The following is a 20233-nucleotide window of genomic DNA, read 5'->3' on the forward strand; positions in this document are numbered from 1 at the left end:
CGATTGTCTGGTTGGAGGCATATGTGACACTCATCGGTAAAGAGAATGTGATGCCTCTCCTGAGCGGTCCATTCAGCATGTTGTTGGACCCATCTGTAGCGTGCTGCATAGTGTCGTGGTTGCAAAGATGGATCTCGCCATGGACGTTGGGAGTGGAGTTGTGCATTATGCAGCCTATTGTGCACAGTTTGAGTCATAACACAATGTCCTGTGGCTGCACAAAAAACATTATTCAACATCGTGGCATTGCTGTCAGGGTTCCTCCGAGCCATAGTTCGTAGATAGAGGTCATCCACTGTGGTAGTAGCCCTTGTGCAGCCTGAGCATGGCATGTCATCAACAGTTCCTGTCTCTTTGTGTCGATCCTCCATGTCTGAACAACATCGCTTTGGTTCACTCCGAGACACTTGGACACTTCCCTTGTTGAGAGCCCTTCCTGGCACAAAGTAACAATGCGGACGCAATCGAACCGTGGTATTGACTGTCTAGGCATGGTTGAACTACAGACAACACGAGCCGTGTTCCTCCATCATGGTTGAATGCTCAAGCATGGTTGTTTACATCTTTGGGTGGGTTTAGTGACATCTCTGAACAGTCAAAGGGACTGTGTCTGTGATACATTATCCACAGTCAACGTCTATTTTCAGGAGTTCAGGGAACCGGAGTGATGCAAAACTTTTTTTGATGTGTGTATATTGAAGAGATACTTCCCTCCATTACCAAAATGATAACTGATGCCTTCATTTAGGCAGGTTGTGCCATAAATTTCTCTTTCCCGCAGTTTGATGCAATACTACCGCATTATTTATTTGGTCTATCTACTATCTAACTTTTGCTTTCTTCTGTAGCGCCATAGTTCAAAAGTTTAATCTCATCATTATGAAAGCTGATGTTGGTTTCAAACTTTACAGTGACAGAGATAGGGACTTGCATAATCTATGTGCATATCTAGTTTAAGCAGTATGCCATTTAAAGAGCTGTGAATTGCAGAGATCTTGATATTATACCCTCATGAATGCCACCTGTGTTACACTGAGAACTTTTTGAATGTCCCTTATAGGGTGTCATGAAACTCAGTGGATGTATTCAGACTAGTTGAACAGCAGAAGACTACCCCACAATATGTAAGCAGGATTGTGAGCAGAAAGAGTTGTTATAACCAGACCATGACCTGTTGTACCACTTTTATTAGTTTCAGTTTTTGTGTTTGTGATGTAAGGAACATTGCACTTGAAATGAGTTTCTGTCATTCACACTTAAATCTATCTATTCTTGGTATTCCCATGGTCAAAGATCATCATCCAAATAACTTTGCAGCATTATTTGCAGACACATCAGTGCCCTTATATTTAAACAGTTTGTACAAATAAATATGTCAGTTCAAAAAAGCAATTCTTACAGGTGTTCTTCTTCATGTTGACGGGGAGGCTCGTAATTGATTGGCAACTAAGGCGGAAGGAAGCAGCTGAAGTTGTGATGGCAAATGGTGAAAAGAAGCAGAACTAAAGAATGCTGGCATCTCAAACTGATGTGTGTGTACAAGTTAATATGCAAAATGCGCAGACATGCACACACAGTGCAGAATGGGCTACAGAGAAGAGATCAAATACAGCATTTTGAGGGTAACAACTCTCTTTATTTCTCAGGATGCAGCCAGTGTGACTACTGCAGATTGGTGCATTTAGACACAATGAATGAAACTTATTGGACTCTGACCACAAGTAGTAAATTTCCAATAATTGCTGGCGTATTGCTCATACCGTAGAACAAAAGGAATTTTATCCTACATTCTAAGAGAAAGGAATTTTATCCTTGTTTAAGTGTCATCAATATCTTGCCTAAAATATAGTCGGCAGTGTGGATTAGAGAAGATCATTTCTGAGCTTTAGTGCCATATTTCATTTATTTATTTTATTAGCAAATATTCTGTCTTACAGCAAAGGTCCCAATATAATTGTTTTTCTTCCTCACAAAAAAGTTAAGGAATGAATATGTCTCCAAACAAATGTTGGAGGGAGGGAAAGGCCCACTTCAAAGTGAGAAACTTCCAAAATTGACTTCACATTAACGTACATTTGCAAGTATTGTATTTGCTGCAGTGAAAAGGAATTTGTACTTTGTATTGTCCTGCTTTTGGGACTCCTAGAGGTTGAAAATTTACGTTTTCTCTATATTTTATCTTGTCTCTTTGAGAGGATGTGAATCTGGGCCTCTACTAAATGTGCATTGCCTCTAGACTGCTGCTCACCTGTTAGGGATTACAACACTGGAGAGCATATAATTTTTTAACCTTTTTGCACAAGTACAACTCATCCTGTACAGTTGAGTTTTGAGCTGTAAATTTCTACTACTCTTATTTTTTTGTTTTTTGGTGAATTTAGTGTTTAAATAATTTATTATATATTTTTATAGGCTGTTGTGGCAGTGTATTTTATTTGGAAGCTTTTGCTCAACTATTTAGCACCATGTGTAAAGATATTGATGTTTCTGCATCATGTGATCATTTCATCTAATGTATTATTGTAAAAAGAAATATTTATCAAATGTATCCTGTCCCACTTGTGAATTTTAAACCAAAGACAATGATGCTGTGTTTTTAATAGACTCATAGTGACAGAGATATGTTATGTTCCCATTGTACATAAAAATCATGTCACAGTTCTAGTCATCTCAATTTTTCATCCTATGTATATTTTAAAAGGCCTAAAACATAGTATGTTTCATTAGAAGTGATTTATTTTCTTTTTAAAGTGATAACTAAAGAAATAGGTGATAGTTTGTATGTTCATTTTAACTTTTTTCTGATAAAGCAATAATTAGTGTGTGGCACTTATCTTGAGATGGATTTTTGTCATATAAAGAGCTTCATTCTCATAAATGCATAACAGCAAATATCAGTGCACTGTAGCCATTAGAACCAATTACTGAAATTTAGTTATCATAGCCATAATTAACATTTACATCAGTTTCATAATTTTTATTAACTCGGTGAGTCTACAGTAATATTAGACATCTACAGATGTGTGGGATTTTGCCAAAGTGTGCAACTTTCTCTGTCATTTCAGTATTAATATTCTTGTTGCATCTGCCTCACAGGCTACATGTTTGTGCACTTTGAAGCTCACTACAGAAATTCACTGCAGTTACACATAATTAGGCACTATAATTTGGACAGTAAATATCAACAAGGTTTACACGCTTTTCTTGTTTATGTCTTTTTAACAGTGTGTCTGAAGTAAACTTTTCAGTAACATTTAATATTGTAAAGCATAGAAAATGACCATATGGACTCCCCGTTCTTGAATTAGTTTGGAAGTAAACATAGCATCACAGAAATTGGAATGAAAGGGAGAGAAAATGGAGTGTAGTTGACAAACTGCTGATGGTTGTAATAGCAGGTGGTTGTTGCAGTTGTACACTGCCATAAAAATATCTTCAAGAGTTCATTGTTAGCTGGGTCAGTATATGAAATTCTGGATGACACCACTGTAAGTTGTAGCATAAGAATTCAAAATCATAGTACAGTTCACAGCAGTTTTTCACAATATTTTGAAACAAGATGATTTGCTTATGCTGCCTTTATATATGTACCTTATTTGGTGAGTGGGATGACAGTGAAGTAAGGTGACAGTTTTGAGATATATTTACATAGAAATTACCTGAGATGATGTGTCAAGGCATCAGATGCAGTTCTAAATGTGATGGAACTCCATCCCAAAAACATGAATAATTTCAGTTATTGCTACATATGTTTCATTTTATTGTGTGCTTTGAAAATATTGATAGAGCTCCTATTTGTCAGAGCTTAAAATTATTTATCTGTCTTACATGTAGGTATTATGATGTGTCCATAAGCCTAAACAAAACTGACAACATTAATTCTGGTTCTCACTGACACAGAAATAAATTCTTAAAATGTTGGTGTCATGAGTTAAATGCATACTTCTTCAGTTGTTGCATAGGTGCAGAATATAAGCAATAAACAAAAATGAGGGCAAATAATCCCTCTTTGACATCTAATTGATTCATAGTGGTAGACACATACAACAACACAGAGAATTTCATTAATTTTCGAGCTACTGTTCTTTTTCTGATTTAAGTAAAAACACATCACCAGAGACCTGTGGATGTCGGTGCTGTATGTGTGCCTATGTGGAGAGTATAATTCACTCACGGGTGAATGCTTGCATATCCCTGATGTTGTTTATTGTTCAATTTGGTATTTCCATTAACATGATAATTCATAGTAGGTGAAGAGCATTGTTTGAAATTTTTTTTTAACTGCACTTTTGCTTCCACATTTCTTTCCTCTAAATTTTAATGTAAAAAAATTAAGTATTCAAAAGTATTACTGCAGTGCAATGGAGTCTTCTATCATATCACACTGCAATTGCCTATGGAATTGGACAGTTTCATTATCAGAAAGTTGTCTTTATTAAATTTCCACTGTACCTCCCTGTTTAATAAATTGTAATCCAATACACTAAACTATCATAAGACCATTTCACTATTATTAGCAGTCTGCCATGGTGTGAGCTTGTAAATATAATTTTGTGACTTGAAGGAGAAGGAATTTGTAGAAAGACTTAAATGCAAACTCTAGTCACAATGAAAATTAGCACCGAGGAGTTGTGCTGAGATCATAAATGATATTTGTACTTAATTGAATGTATTTGTTATTATAAGGCTGATAGAAACACACACATATAACAAAGAAAGTGGTCTTGTAGTACATGCACCCCTCGCCGCATTGTACGTTAATTTTGGGGAGCCTGATGATGTCTGTGTAGTTTCATTTTGTTATCAGCCATCTTATAATTTCTGATATTGAATATAAAAGCTTGGACTCAAGATGCAGCTTACGACCTGTCTCTGAAGTATTCATATTTTATTAAATTTGGGTATCAACTTTTGTAACAGAAAGTACTGAATTGACACACATTCATAGATTTTTTTCACATTATAAACCTGTTTAACTGTCAATTTCTCAATAAAAAATGTTAGATCTCAATAATGAAAACTGCAAGAAATATCTAGTCATGGGTGGCTAGAGGAAACTAAACGCTGCCTTGTTTTGTACACTTAGAGTGAATGAGAAGGTTCAAATTATTTGGCTGTGAACATGTTAAAAAAGAACAGATTATAAAATATGCATGCATGAGAATAATTTTCAGGAATGTTAGTTTGTTTTGCCATTCATCACATACAAAGTGTTCATTTAAAACCATGTTCTGTGTATAGGAGAGATTATTATAAGAAGAGTGTGTACTCCGTATTTTTTTCATATTTGTTGTTCATGTTTGATGCTTATGTACATATACATTTTTGAATAAATCACTTTTGAGAATTTCTACTGTGAGTCTTATGTTTTGGTCCTATTAGTTTTGATGCTAAAATTATAATCCTGGGAAAAAAGGTGGGTACCATGTAGCAGAACTGTGTCCATTTACACCATGTACTATTTTACAAAGAACCACACGTCAATGGCACAATCTTTGTTTCTCCACCTCCTGCTTACCAGCCCTAGTATGAGCCTGTAAATGCATCTATTTTGTAAATGATGCGATACATGATGGAAGAAAGATGTGTAGCTTTCACTTTCCAATACATTCCATATTAGATAAAAATGTGTTCTTCTTGTGGCTATCCAAATGCGAGAACCTTTTCAGATGACATGGTAAAAAATTAAGTTGAAAGATGCAAAGCTCTTGATAACTACATATCAGTTTTATTAATCATGAGGTTTATCAAAGTGAAGATATTGTTTGGGATGGTAAGTCTTTAGAATTGTTCACATTTTCATTAGTTGAAAATTTCTCTATTAAAATGTACTTTTTATAAACAAATGTCTATTAGACGGTATTGTAACAGTTGTCCAGAAGAGTTCATCTATGCAACATACTAAAAGTTACAGCAAACTGAAATGCCATAACTCTTAACTTTTTACAAAAAACTATTGTATTATTCAACCAATGTCGTATCAGTTTTAGATGGGGAGTGTTTTGATCTATGGTTGCTTGAGGTACCAGAAGAGGTCGGGCTTGTACCACTGCTTTTACGGTACTGCCAACAACCAAATGCCTTATGTACGTCTTTGTTTTGCTTTATGTTGTATGTTGCTTCTTCTTTTCTCTTATTTTGAAATGAGTGTACATGCTCTTTAGGTCTGTCAGACTGTTATAATATGACACCCGCAAACCCTAAAAGGAAAGAGAGGTTTGTAATACAAAGTGGTGCTCGTAAAATTATACACAATGTGCTGGAGTTATGTCAGGTGGAAAGGAAGTGCAAAAAGCTCGAACACCATATCATTCAGTCCCTTAAAAGAGTTGCCATTTACACTGGCAAAAGTTTAGGCAGCATAGACAGGATTAGAAATGTTGTCAGCTCTCATCCAGGTGGAATCACCTGGGACTACTGGGAAGAAAAGGTCAGTTTTAATGATGTGAGTAACTAGGCCTCCCCCCCCCCCCCCCCCCGGCATTGCTCACATACATGTTCAACATATCTACTGCACACACCTCCTCCTCCCCACCCCTCTCTATGATGTCCAGCTCTTCTTTCCACTGTGTGTCTACCCTTTCCATCATCCCACCTCTGTCTGTCCATCTCCTCCCCCCTCCTTTCTCTGTCCACCTCACTCGCTCCCGTCATACTATCCATCTCATCCTTACCCCCCCTCTCTGTGCTCATCGGCAGTTGTAGCTCCTGCAAGGCATACTGATAATACCCACACAACACACCTCCTCTCCTCTCTCTGTATTTGTTTTCTCCTCCACTCTCTCTTATCTCCTCTTCTCCTCTTTCTCTGTCCACCCTATCCTGCCTCCCTCTCACTATTTACCTCTTCCCCCACCTCTGTTCAGCTATCCCCATTAAGGGCATGCCAGTACTACCCATACAGCATGCCTGTTGTGAAGAGCATCACAAAGGAATTATCTGAATTGGACGGAAACTGGTAGATGTGATGTACATGAGCAGACAGCTAACGATTGGATGATTTATTCAAGAGCAAGAGCTTCACAAACTGAGGAAGTGAGTAATGTTTGGTCCAGCTCTGTCCCTTATTTGGTTTAGCAAACATAAAGACGAGTAGCTGAAACTACGTGTATGGGCAGGCATTTTCTTGCTGAAATGTAAGCCCAGGATGAATTGCCATGAAGGGCAACAGGACATGGCATAGAATGGCGTTGATAGTGAATGGGGTCCTAGTATAAAAAGAAATGGCTCTCTGGCTGGGTGGTGGGTGACAGACAGGGCATCTTCAGACAAGTCTTCACTGGTCATCAGGACTCAGTTCGAAGTGGGTCTCATTGCTGAACACAATTCTACTCTAGTCAATGAGATTCGAGGCCGAAGATGTGTCTAGAGATGCTCGGAACAGTGGTGGGATAAAAATCTGACGATCGCCTGCCACAATGAGGAGTGATGTTCTGGGGCTTCTTTTTGTACTAGAACCTCTTTGGTTGTCATTTGTGGCACCATTACAGTGCAGCGGTAAGTCGACGATATTCTATACCACATTTTGTTGCCCTTCGTGGCAAGCCATCCTGCGCATACTTTTCAGCAAAATAATGCCCACTCGCACACAGTGAGAGTTTCTTGTACTGCTTATCTTTGGCTTATCAAACCCTGCTTTGACCATCTAGGTCGCCAGATCTGTCTCCAATTGAGAATGATGAGGACATTATGGGCAGGGCCCTCCAATCAGTCGGATTTTGACACTCTAACGTATCAATTGGACATAATTTGAAATGATATTCTTCAGGACATCCACAAGTCTATCAATCATTGCCAAGCTGAATAGCTGCCTGCATAAGGACCAGATGTGGACCAACACATTACTGACTTGCTCAGTTTCTGAAGCTCTTTCTCTTGAATAAACCATCCAGTCTTACAGAAATTGTAGTCATTTCTTTGTCTGTCCGTGCACAGCTCATGTAACGGTTTCCATCCCATTTAGATAATGCCTTCATGGTGCATCATTTTATTTGTGTCTTAGAGGTTATATATAGTAGACTTTTCCCATGGCTATACCTGCTTACATGTTCAACACATGTATTGGACACATCTCCTCCTCCCTGTCTCTCTCTGTCCACTTCTTCCTCCCCCTGTGTCTCTGTCCATGTCCTCCTTCCACCTCTATCCATCCATCCCCTCCTCCCCTTCTGTCTGTCTCATCATGTCATCCTCTAACTGGCTCCGTCTCTTCTCTCCCACTCTCTGTGACCATATCTCCCTTCCTCCTCCATCTGCACATATCCTCCTCTGCACATATCCACCTCTCTCTCCCTTTGTCCTTCCCCTCCCCCTCTCTCTCTGTTCATCAGCTCCTGCCCCCTTTTCTCTATCTACCCACCCCACCTCTGTCTATCCCATCTCTACCTTCTCCCAACCTTGCCTATCCACATGTGTAGCTGCTGCAAAGCAGGCCAACAGTATTCCAGTACGACACACCTGGTGCATGGGGCAGCCTGCATCTCAAGGGCTTTGCCTGAACTCCTTCTTGTTGGAGTTAGGAAGTGTTAACCCCCCCCCACAGTGCTGATACTTGCAAAGTGTGCCGTTTGTGTGCCAAATTTGAATGAAATTGATCCAGGAGTTTAGGAGTAGAACCTGGAAACACACACACACACACACACACACACACACACACACACACACACACACTAGCCTTTTATCCTTGTAAGCATTCAACTGACATATTGTACGGATTTTCTCTTTCCCCTCTCTATGGCAATCTCCTCCCATCTCTCAGTGCCTTCACTATCCTCCCCTTATCCTGACTATCTCCTCTTCCCTCCTCTTTCTGTCCATCTCTTCACTCTCTCTCTCTCTCTCTCTCTCTCTCTCTCTCTCTCTGTTCACGTAAATGTGTCAGCAAAGCACTTACTAGCCTATAAAATATACGAGGGTCGTTCCAAAAGTAATGCCTCCTTTTTTTGAGGTTATTTTGGATGTCTGTGCCAGATGTTGGTGTAGTGCTAATGCTTGAACCCCTCTTTCATTTGCAGGTGGTTCTGTTGTTATGCAGTAGAGGAGTGTTCCAAAATGGAGTCTGATTGGATGCACTTATAAAACAGTAAAGGGTGATTTAATTCCTCACTGCTGAAGAACTTGCACTGATTGAAATCCACCAGTGCTTGCTAAAGGTATATGGAGATGATACAATAGACAGAGCAATGTGAGGCAGTGGGTACAGCATTTTCATGGTGATGAAAAAGGTATGCGTGACAAGCCACAGCCTGATCGATTGTGCACAGCTGCCATCCCTTGCAATGAAGAGTGTCTTAATCAACTTGATCAGCAGATAATGACCAGAGAATTGTGTGCAAAGCTGAATGTCAGCTGTAATGCCTTGGAAACAATGTTGGAATTATTGCAAAGTCTGTGCGAGATGGGTCCCGCAGATGCTTACAGGAGAACAAAAACTCAATGAATGGAAATTTGTCGGGACCTGCTAGACCAATATGAAGTCGAAGGTGACAGTTTTCTGAATATCATTGTCATTGGAGATTAGATGTGTCACCACTACGTGCCAGAATCCAAAAGACAGTTCATGGAATGGCGACGTGTGAATTTTCCGTCAAAGAAGAAGTTCAAGAGACAGCCGTCTGCAGGCAAAGTGATGTGCACAGTCTTCTGGGATAGCCAGGGTGTGGTTCTTTTGGATGTCCTGGAGCCTGAAGAAACTGTCAGTTCAGCATGCTACAAGACGACACTGACTAAGCTGAAAGATGAATTTCCAGAGTAAGCCCAGAGAAGAAGACCAGCTTTCACGTGCAACATGATAATGCTGGGCCCCAATCCATTTTTGTGGCCACACAATTCATTGGAAAATTTAGTGCCTTCACACTTCCATCTCTTTGAGCCTCAAAGATGGACTACGTGGCGAACATTTTCAAGTCTCGGATGCTGTTGTCAAAGCTGTAAGGCAATGATTAGCCTCAGCTTGTTCCGATTTTTACAAGTGCGGAATGCAGGCCCTGGTCCATCGTTGGCAAAAGTGCATAACAAATGATGGTGACTATGTGGAAAAATGACAGTCTGTAGCTGAAATATTGCACTATTTAGCTGTGCTGCTGTGATTTACATATCTCATGTAGTTTCCATGAACAAAAATAGAAGGCACTGCTTTTGGAATGACCCTCATATAATTATATTTTGAGGAACAATGTGGGAAATAGGTTAACTGCAAAAAACCCAGATTACGAAGTGTTTTAGGTGAGCTGCATACAAATTTAACAGCGAGTTGCCAATTACCAGGAGGTTTAAACTGAAAAGGACAAAAGCAAACAATCGAGTCATCAGACAGACACACATACAAAATGGTTTAAACCATAAAGAGCAGAACTAAATGAAGCACAGTTTTACAAACTGTAGAAGTTTCACGTGAAGTGCAAACCATATTCACACAAAGTGCAGTGAAGTGTCCTAGATACAGGAACAGTGACATCAGTTGTATTATCAACAACAACAGTGCCATCAGAACCAGCAGCTAAAACATTATCACCACACATAGCAAAAGCAGTAGTTCATCGTATGTGCAATAGAATGGAGCCAAAGCATTCTTATGGTTGAGTCACGTGAAAGAAAAATAGTCCAAGCCTGGTGAAACATCTCTCGTGTATACAAAATGAGCCCCCAGTGCCTAAAGCAAAGCAGCAAATATGTGTACTGAAAGAAGAATAAATTGTGCTTGTTATAGGCCTTCATAGATGAATGTAATCCACATGTTCTGGCAAAAACTGAACATGACCTGAAGCAGAACGAAACAAGATAGATCACCATTTCTTAGCAAGTAGATACTGTAGGCAGCATAAAAAATGGTGTGGGGTAGTTCTCTGTGTTAATCTACATATTAAGGGGGAAAAACAACTGTTAATTCTTGCATAGTACTCCAGAGTATGGTCACTTGAATTAACTGGCACTGTGATACGTTATGAATGCATCATGAACAGCACAATAAAACGAAGTGATAGACATCTGCCACACAGCATATGTGGAGTTGGATCATTTCTTCAACAGTACCAATAAGAGAAAATATTTATTGAATTCATATACTCTTGTAACTGTGACAACTTCAGACACAAGAATAAAAGATCTAACCTCCAGTAGATAGTGTATGCAATAACTAGCAAATATGATAAAGCCTAACCACTACGAACATTTAAAAAAACACACTAGCTAGAGAGAACTGGGATGTTGTCTACCAGTTAGAAGGATCAAATAATAAATGGGATGAATTCTTTTGAGGCTTTTTAACTCCTGTTGTCCAATTGAAACAAAAACAGTTCTCAGTCAGTAGAGAGGAAAAAAAGGAGTTAAATTAAAACTACCAGCTAGCTTACACAGAGTATCGATGACCTCGCTGTACTGTATAAACACCTGGACTGCACAAAAAGAAAAACATAACAGTGTCAAGCAGAGTTTCAAATCAGAACTCCTAAATCTTAGGAAACAAGTCTATAGTGAATCAGTAGCGCAGAAAGCAAATGTAAGCCATGCCTCCTGGAACTTCATTAAGAAATAATGTAAAACATGGAACTTCATTAAGAAATAATGTAAAACATGTATGAACACAGAAGGGAAGCAATAAATGTCAAACATGAAGGTCAACTGATACAAGACTAAAAAACTGTTTGTGACATTCTTAACAAACATTTTATCTCCCCAACTAGAACCGTAATTCCAGACACCAACCTGCTCGATGTCTCAATACACTGCTGTTCAAAAGATAAAGAGTTTTGAATTTGAGAAAGTAAAAGGACAAGAGTTAAGCTAAATAATTCTATACCAAAAAAACCCTCAAGTGATTGGGATGGCCTTTCCAGCCTAGTAATTAAAAATGAAGAAATATTGTGTTTAAACCAATTACATATCTCAGCAAATTGTAGTATCAAAGAAGATACGTTTCCTTATGCACTGAAAAAGGGTATCATCAGACCAAACATAAAAAAGGATCAATGGAGGAAACATCAAACTACAAGCCAGTATCACGGATTCCTACGTTTAGTAAGATTTTTAACCAATTATGCAGGCAAAGCTTAGTGCTGTTTTCAATAAAAACAATCTTCTCACAGAAAGCCAGCATGGATTTTGAGAAGATCGAAACACCACAATAGCTGTTACAGATTTTTTGCATAACGTCTGTAACTCTCTAGGTGAAGGAAAGCACACTGTAGGCTTGTTTTTAGATCTCACGAAGACTTTTCACCTTGTCAACCATGCACTTCTCTTGCAGAAACTGAGGGCATACGATGTCACACACACACATCCCTGACCTAAAAACATGTAAGCAATGCACAAATATAAATATCAAAATTGGATGAAAAAAAATCAACATACAGTCAACCTCCTCATTAGTTATGTGGTCTACTCATCTAATCTTCAGCATTCTTCTGTAGCACCACATTTCGAAAGCTTCTATTCTCTTCTTGTCCAAACTATTTATTGTCCATGTTTCACTTCCATACATGGCTACTCTCCATACAAATACTTTCAGAAATGACTTCCTGACACTTAAATCTATACTCGATGTCAACAAATTTCTCTTCTTCAGAAACGCTTTCCTTGCCATTGCCAGTCTACATTTTATATCCCCTCTACTTCGAACATCATCAGTTATTTTGCTCCCCAAATAGCAAAACTCATTTACTACTTTAAGCGTCTCATTTCCTAATCTAATACCCTCAGCATCACCTGATTTAATTCGACTACATTCCATTATCCTCGTTTTGCTTTTGTTGATGTTCATCTTATATCCTCCTTTCAAAACTCTGTCCATTCCGTTCAGCTGCCCTTCCAGGTCCTTTGCTGTCTCTGACAGAATTACAATGTCATTGGCAAACCACAAAGTTTTTATTTCTTCTCCATGGATTTTAATACCTACTCCAGATTTTTCTTTTATTTCCTTCACTGCTTGCTCAATATACAGATCGAATAACATCGGGGAAAGGCTACAACCCTGTTGCTGCCTTCCCAACCACTGCTTCCCTTTCATGCCCCTCCACTCTTACAACTGCCATCTGGTTTCTGTACAAATTGTAAATAGCCTTTTGCTCCCTGTATTTTACACCTGCCACCTTAAGAATTTGAAAGAGAGTATTCCAGACAACATTGTCAAAAGCTTTCTCTAAGTCTACAGAAACATAGGTTTGCCTTTCCTTAATCTGTTTTCTAAGATAAGTTGTAGGGTCAGTATTGCCTCACATGTTCCAACATTTCTATGGAATCCAAACTGATCTTCCCCGAGGTCGGCTTCTACCAGTTTTTCCATTCGTCTGTAAAGAATTCGTGTTAGTATTTTGCAGCCGTGGCTTATTGAACTGATAGTATGGTAATTTTCACATCTGTAAACACCTGCTTTCTTTGGGATTGGAGTTATTATAATCTTCTTGAAGTCTGAGGGTATTTCGCCTGTCTCATACATCTTGCTCACCAGATGGTAGAGTTTTGTCAGTACAGTCTCTCCCAAGGCCGTCAGTAGTTCAAATGGAATGTTGTCTCCTCCCGGGGCCTTGTTTTGGCTCAGGTCTTTCAGTACTTCGTCAAACTCTTCATGCAGTATCATATCTCCCATTTCATCTTCATCTACATCCTATTCCATTTCCATAATATGGTCCTCAAGTACATCACCCTTGTACAGACCCACTATATACTCCTTCCCCCTTTCTGCTTTCTCATCTCTGCTGGGAAATGGGTTTCCATCTGAGCTCTTGATATTCATACAAGTGGTTCTCTTTTCTCCAAAAGTCTCTTTAATTTTCCTATAGGCAGTATCTGTCTTACCCCTAGTGATTTAAGCCTCTACATCCTTACATTTGTCCTCTATCCATCCCTGCGTATACATTTTGCACTTCTTATCGATCTCATTTTTGAGAAGTTGGTATTCCTTTTTGCCTGCTTCATTTACTACATTTTTATATTTTCTCCTTCCATCAATTAAATTCAATATTTCTTCTGTTACCCAAGGATTTCTACTAGCCCTCGTCTTTTTACCTACTTGATCCTCTGCTGCCTTCTTCACTATTTCATCCCTCAAAGCTACCCATTCTTCTTCTAATGTATTTCTTTCCCCCATTCCTGTCAATCGTTCCCTAATGTTCTCCCTGAAACTCTCTACATCCTCTGGTTCTGTCAGTTTATCCAGATCCCATCTCCTTAAACTCCCACCTTTTTGCAGTTTCTTCAGTTTTAATCTACAGTTAATAACCAATAGATTGTGGTCAGAGTCCACATCTGCCCCTGAAAATGTCTTAAAATTTAAAATCTGGTTCCTAAATCTCTGTCTTACCATTATATAATCTATCTGAAACCTTCGAGTGTCTCCAGGCCTCTTCCATATATATGACCTCCTTTTATGAATCTTGAACCAAGTGTTAGCTATGATTAAGTTATGCTCTGTGCAAAATTCTACCAGGCAGCTTCCTCTTTCATTTCTTACCCCCATTCCATATTCACCTACTACGTTTCCTTCTCTTCCTTTTCCTACTATCAAATTCCAGTCACACATGACTATTAAATTTTTGTCTCCCTTCACTATCTGAATAATTTCTTTTATCTCATCATACATTTCATCAGTCTCTTCGTCATCTGCGGAACTAGTTGGCATATAAACTTGTACTACTGTGATAGGTGTGTGCCTCGTGTCTATCTTGGCCACAATAATGCGTTCACTATGCTGTTTGTAGTAGCTTACCTGCACTCGTATTTTTTATTCATTATTATACCTACTCCTGCATTACCCCTATTTGATTTTGCATTTATAACCTGTATTCACCTGACCAGAAGTCTTGTTCCTCCAGCCACCAAATTTCACTAGTTCCCACTATATCTAACTTTAACCCATCCATTTCCCTTTTTAAGTTTTCTAACCTACCTGCCTGATTTAGGGATCTGACATTCCACAGTCCGATCCGTAGAACGCCAGTTTTCTTTCTCCTGATAACATCCTCCTGAGTAGTCCCCGCATGGAGATCCGAATGGGGGACTATTTTACCTCCGGAATATTTTACCCAAGAGGATGCCATCATCATTTAAACATACTGTAAAGCTGCATGCCCTCGGGAAAAAATTATGGCTGTAGTTTCCCTTGCTTTCAGCCGTTTGCAGTACCAGTACAGAAAGGCCGTTGTGGTTAGTGTTACAAGGCCAGATCAGTCAATCATCCAGACTGTTGCCTCTGCAACTACTGAAAAGGCTGCTGCCCCTCTTCAGGAACCACACGTTTATCTGGCCTCTCAAGAAATACCCCTCCACTGTGGTTGCAGCTACGGTATAGCTATCTGTATCGCGGGGGCACGCAAGCCTGTCCACCAACGGCAAGGTCCATGGTTCAAGGGGGGGGGGGGGGGGGGGGGGGGGGGTGGCCGATGAATCCCCAGATAATAAATATAAAATAATAGAATTATTTACTTATCGGGATATTTGAACACTGGGATGTAAATTCCACTTACCATGGCTTATTTTAAACAGGTTTTAACTTTTCCAGTGTGTAGGCAGGTTGTAACATTGTCACAGTATATGAAAAGGATAGCTGCTACACACCATATAGCAGAAATGCTGAGTCGCAGTAAGGCACAACAAAAAGACTGTCACACAATTAGCTTTCAGCCAACAAGGCCTTTGTCAAAATTCGACAAAACACACACTCTCTCTCTCTTTCTCTCTACAGCCAGAGACTGGTCATGTGTATGTGAGTTGCATTTGCATGAGCGTGTGCTTCTGTATATGCTGTCTAATTTTGACAAAGGCCTTGTTGGCTGAAAGCTAATTGTGTGACAGTTTTTGGCGTGCCTTCCTGTGACTCAGCATCTCCACTATATGGTGAGTAGCAACTGTCCTTCTCATATATTGTTACAGTCCATCCTGGATTTTCCATTATAACATTGTCAGTTAACCTACATAATCTTGAAGTATGTAATAGATAAAATACAGCAACTGAGTAGCATAAGAGGAAAAGCAGTGACTTTAGTAGATATTTTTCTACTAACCTAAAAAAGACTCATCTACACTGCCATTTGTGGAAATTGCAACACCAAGAAAGAAATGCTTGAATCCAATTAATTTAATACCACAGGTTAGGTATATGAAAAGTAACAAATGTTTACCTTTCCAATCTGTACGTGTCCTTTGAGCCCTACTATTCAGTATGTCGTGTGGCCACCATGCGCTGGAATTAGAGCTACTATACGCCATGACATTGAATCAATAAGGTTCTGAATATGTTTCTGAGGGGTTTCCATCCACACAGTTTGTATGCGAGCCCACAAATCCGTGACACCAGTTACTGGAGGACCATGACGCACCAGGTACTGACCAACCTTATCCCATACATGTTCAATGGGTGGCGTGTGTGGCGAACAGGCAGGCCAGGGAAGCAATGGTACCTGTCACTCTTCGAAGAAGGCCTGTATGTTCCTCGCAATATGCGGCAGGGCATTGTCCTGCTGAAATGTGGCCTGTGGAGATACCTGAAGCAGGAGGAGTACCTCAGGCTCCACAATCTCCATTAGGTACCGGTTGCTGTTCAGATTGCCCACAATACATATGAGGCGGGATCTGTTGTAACCAGTGGCGCCCCAAACCATCACACCTGGTGTTTGTCAACTATGCCGCTCTCCGGGTTGCGCTCACCACGGTACCTCCGTACACGTATGTGGCCATCACTGTAGGACATGTTGAAGTGGGGCTCATCCGAAAAGATTACATGTTGCCACTCAGCACCCCTGTGACGGTGTTCATGTGCCTATTGCAGTCAGAGGAGCTAGTGGTTTTTGGACAATGGAATCCGACATAATGGCATGCATGCAACCAGTCCAACCTGTAGCAGACTGCGATGAACTGCCAATGCAGACAAGTTCACACTTGTTACAGTGCTTGAGCACCGAGCCAACACTGTGGATTAAGCTGTATGGTCCGTAATGGCCAATTGGACAAGATGAAGGTCATCCCGTGCTGTGGTCTTGTTCCAAGGTCAAGTTCCCGCTAGTTGCTGCATACAACCTTCCTCTATCCACTGCTTCCACACACGCATCACTGACATAGCTGCATGTCCTGCGTGAACTGAAATGTCACGGTATGACAACCCCGTTTCCTGGAGACCGATCATTTTGCCCCGTTCAAACTCGCTCACATGCCAATAAGGCTCCCTTTGATGTCGATGAGGCATACTGGCACTCACTGTACTGTTTCCACATTATGTGACAGCTCTGGACTGATTACACTAGGTGCAACACCGAGTCTGTCGGACCGACACGAGAGGGCTCTGCTCGGCCTACGTGTACTCCATCTCGCTGCAAAACGTATCACGTATTGCCTGCATGCCCGTCACCACTTCCATCAAGTGTGGCGCTATTTGGTTAATTCCTTCTCAGTGTTCCACTTTTCACAAATCACAGTGCAGAAATACGTTAGCAGTTCCTATAGTTATCAGTATGTGTAGATTAGAACTAGCTGTAATTGAGTGTTTGTATATTTCACAGAAATAGCCAGCAGTACTGCTTGTTAATGTGTTACTCGATTTGTTCCACATCCCTGAACGTTCTCCTTTGTAATGAATGTGCAGAGTGTGATGAATGACAGTTCAGGAACTGCAAGTTTTTTTTGCAAAGTGGTACCTGGAGCATTTAGTTTTTAGATTTGGAGAGGCTAACATTACATAGTAATTTGGAGTACATACATTTTCTAGATATTATGTTTGTAGTATTCTTTTCGACGTGATCCTCTTTTAATTAAACAATTAATCACATATCTGTGTTGGAACCATTTTTAATGTCGTGATATCTGAAATGTACAGTTAAATGCTGCAGCAAAAGTTAAATAAAAATTTAATTAAAGCGTCTTTGCTGCAATTATGCTTGTTAGGCGATTAAAAAAGTTTTCATTTTGTTATGGGATGTAACTGAAAATCATAGACTTGGTAATAAAATTAAAAATGAATTAATAAACTCCGGCTTTGAGATTGGTTTATGTAATTTTTAATAGATTATATATCCATACTAGTCAAACCTGAGCTTTTTGCCTAAGTAAATGAACTCAATCCGAGATTGATAAAACATTAGGAGCCTGGTACGATACATCATTCATGATAGCAAGGAACAGCATGCACTAATTGGGGGTTGGGGTTGTGGTAGTGGAGGGTGTTTACTGTTATTGAGGGAGTCATCATGTGGCATGAACTCAGTCACGGACATGAATTTTCTGTATGGTTCTGGTGCCTGAGCCTGCATCAAAGTTTTTGACAAGATGCCATTCTAGTCAATCAGCCTCACCTCAGAGTTTAGTAAAGCAGAAGAGTATTAAAATAGAAAATGTTAATACAATGTTTTTTCCATTATCTGGAGTGAAGGAGTTGGTGGGAGAAAGAAAGTGCTAACACTCAATTTAGCAAGGATTTGTCTCATGATTTTCAAGTGCACCACATGCCAGTAACTCAAAGTTCCATTTGTATTGCTAGAAAGAACTGACTGCTACATAAACAGGTTTTTCTTACTGTATTACATTCTTGTTTTTGAAATTAACCAATATGCACCATTAAATACCAGGTGTAGAAGTATGAAACCAGAATTTTCCTATAGATGGTACTAGTCGTCAGTGTAGGGCCTGTGAGACTGCGTCTGTAGCACCATCTGACTTCTGTAACAGCTGACGACAAATGTCAACACATAGTAACCCACATTTCATGCATCGGTATCTGTTTCAAACCCGTTGACATGTTGAGTTTTGTGCCTACTGACTATGATTTGCAGACAGCATTGGTTTTCTGTAATCATGTGCTGAAAACTGCTGCAGAATCACACTGAATGTTTGTTGAAGCTTGCGGCGAACATGCTCTTGGGAAAGCACAGTGTTTCGAGTGGTTCAAAAAATTCGAAAGTAGAGATTTTTACATAAGAAATGACGCGCGTGGGAAACCACACAAAAAAGTTTGAAGACAACAAACCGCAGGCCTTATTAGATGAAGATGATACTCTAAACTCAACAGGAACTTGGGGGACAGTTGAATGTGAAACAGGAAGCCGTTTCTCTTCAATTGGAAACTGTGACAAAGGTGAGAAAATGGGCTCCGCATGGCTTGAATGAAAGACAGCAAACAAATCGAAGGATCACTCATAAAATGCTGCTCACCGGGTATAAAAGAAAGTCATTTCTCCATTGAATAGGGACAGATGAAAAATAGATATATTTTGAGGATCCTAAGCGTCGTGAATCATGGGCGAATCCAAGCAAACCATCGATATCCATTGCAAGACCAAATCGCTTTGAAACGAAGACAATGCTGTATGTTCAGTGGGATCAGAAGTGTGTCATCTATTATGAGCTGCTAAAACCCGGTGAAACCACTAACACTGATTGCTACCAACAGCAAATGATCGGTTTCGATCAAGTGTTATGTGAAAAATGACCAGAATATGGAAAAAGGCAACACAAAGTCATATTACTCCTTGATAACGCCCCATCAAACACAGTTTCAAACAACAGATGTGTAATTATTGCAACCAAATTCCAGTTTCATAGTTCTACACCTGGTAATTCATAATGACTCTTGTGAATTATCGTATCTTCCACATACCCGTTTAATTGATCTTGGTTGTTAATAGTTGTATTGATGGCACACCCACTGAAAAGGTTAAGGGGGTAATGTAATGTGCACGATGTGAAGATATTATTAAGAAACTATGTGGCTAAGTAAAAGTTGGAATTTAACAATGCTGTTGATAGGGGTTGAATATATGTGTGAGGAGATGGAAGAATACTGAACACTAGTAATAAATGAATTTGAATTGTAGAGTGTGTATGAAGTATGTATCCAGTGGACTCGTTAGACAGTGGTGTCTTTAAACTATTAGAACACCGTAAGTATCTGAATGGTTGAACTCCAACCGATGTCCATTCAGCAAGTGTAGTAAGATGTTTGTATAAGTCTTAACGAAGATAAACACTGAGAGAATAGCTGACACCTATTCAGAGGTGGGTCTAGAATGAGGAGCTGGTAAAGTTTTGAATGATACTCATGTTGGACTTTAGAGCACTAATCAGAATGGTCATCAGCAGTGTTAATGGATATTAATATAGACATTTTGTGGTTTGAACAATGTCTGCTCTGATATTGCCTGCTATATTTGAATGGAGGGAGGGTGGGGGGGAGTATTCTATTTTTAACCTGATGAGCATCACTTATTTACATTGGTGCGGCTGGCATGAGGTTTGCTACACCTGGATTATTGAT

General features: G+C 39.6%; 1 protein-coding gene across 2 annotated transcripts in view; it reads left to right on the top strand.

Moving 5' to 3' along the window:
• LOC126100741 (novel acetylcholine receptor chaperone) overlaps positions 1–5351 on the top strand; it is a 45161-nt gene extending 39810 nt beyond the window's left edge. For both annotated transcript variants that reach the window (XM_049911362.1, XM_049911363.1), the window contains exon 4: positions 1402–5351. In XM_049911362.1, coding sequence (XP_049767319.1) covers positions 1402–1506 — 105 coding nt within the window. In that variant the 3' untranslated portion in view covers positions 1507–5351. The remainder of the gene's footprint in view (positions 1–1401) is intronic.
• The last annotated feature ends 14882 nt before the right edge of the window (positions 5352–20233 follow it).

This window comes from Schistocerca cancellata, chromosome 9 (assembly GCF_023864275.1).
Source record: "Schistocerca cancellata isolate TAMUIC-IGC-003103 chromosome 9, iqSchCanc2.1, whole genome shotgun sequence".
Taxonomy (NCBI): Eukaryota; Metazoa; Arthropoda; class Insecta; order Orthoptera; family Acrididae; genus Schistocerca; species Schistocerca cancellata.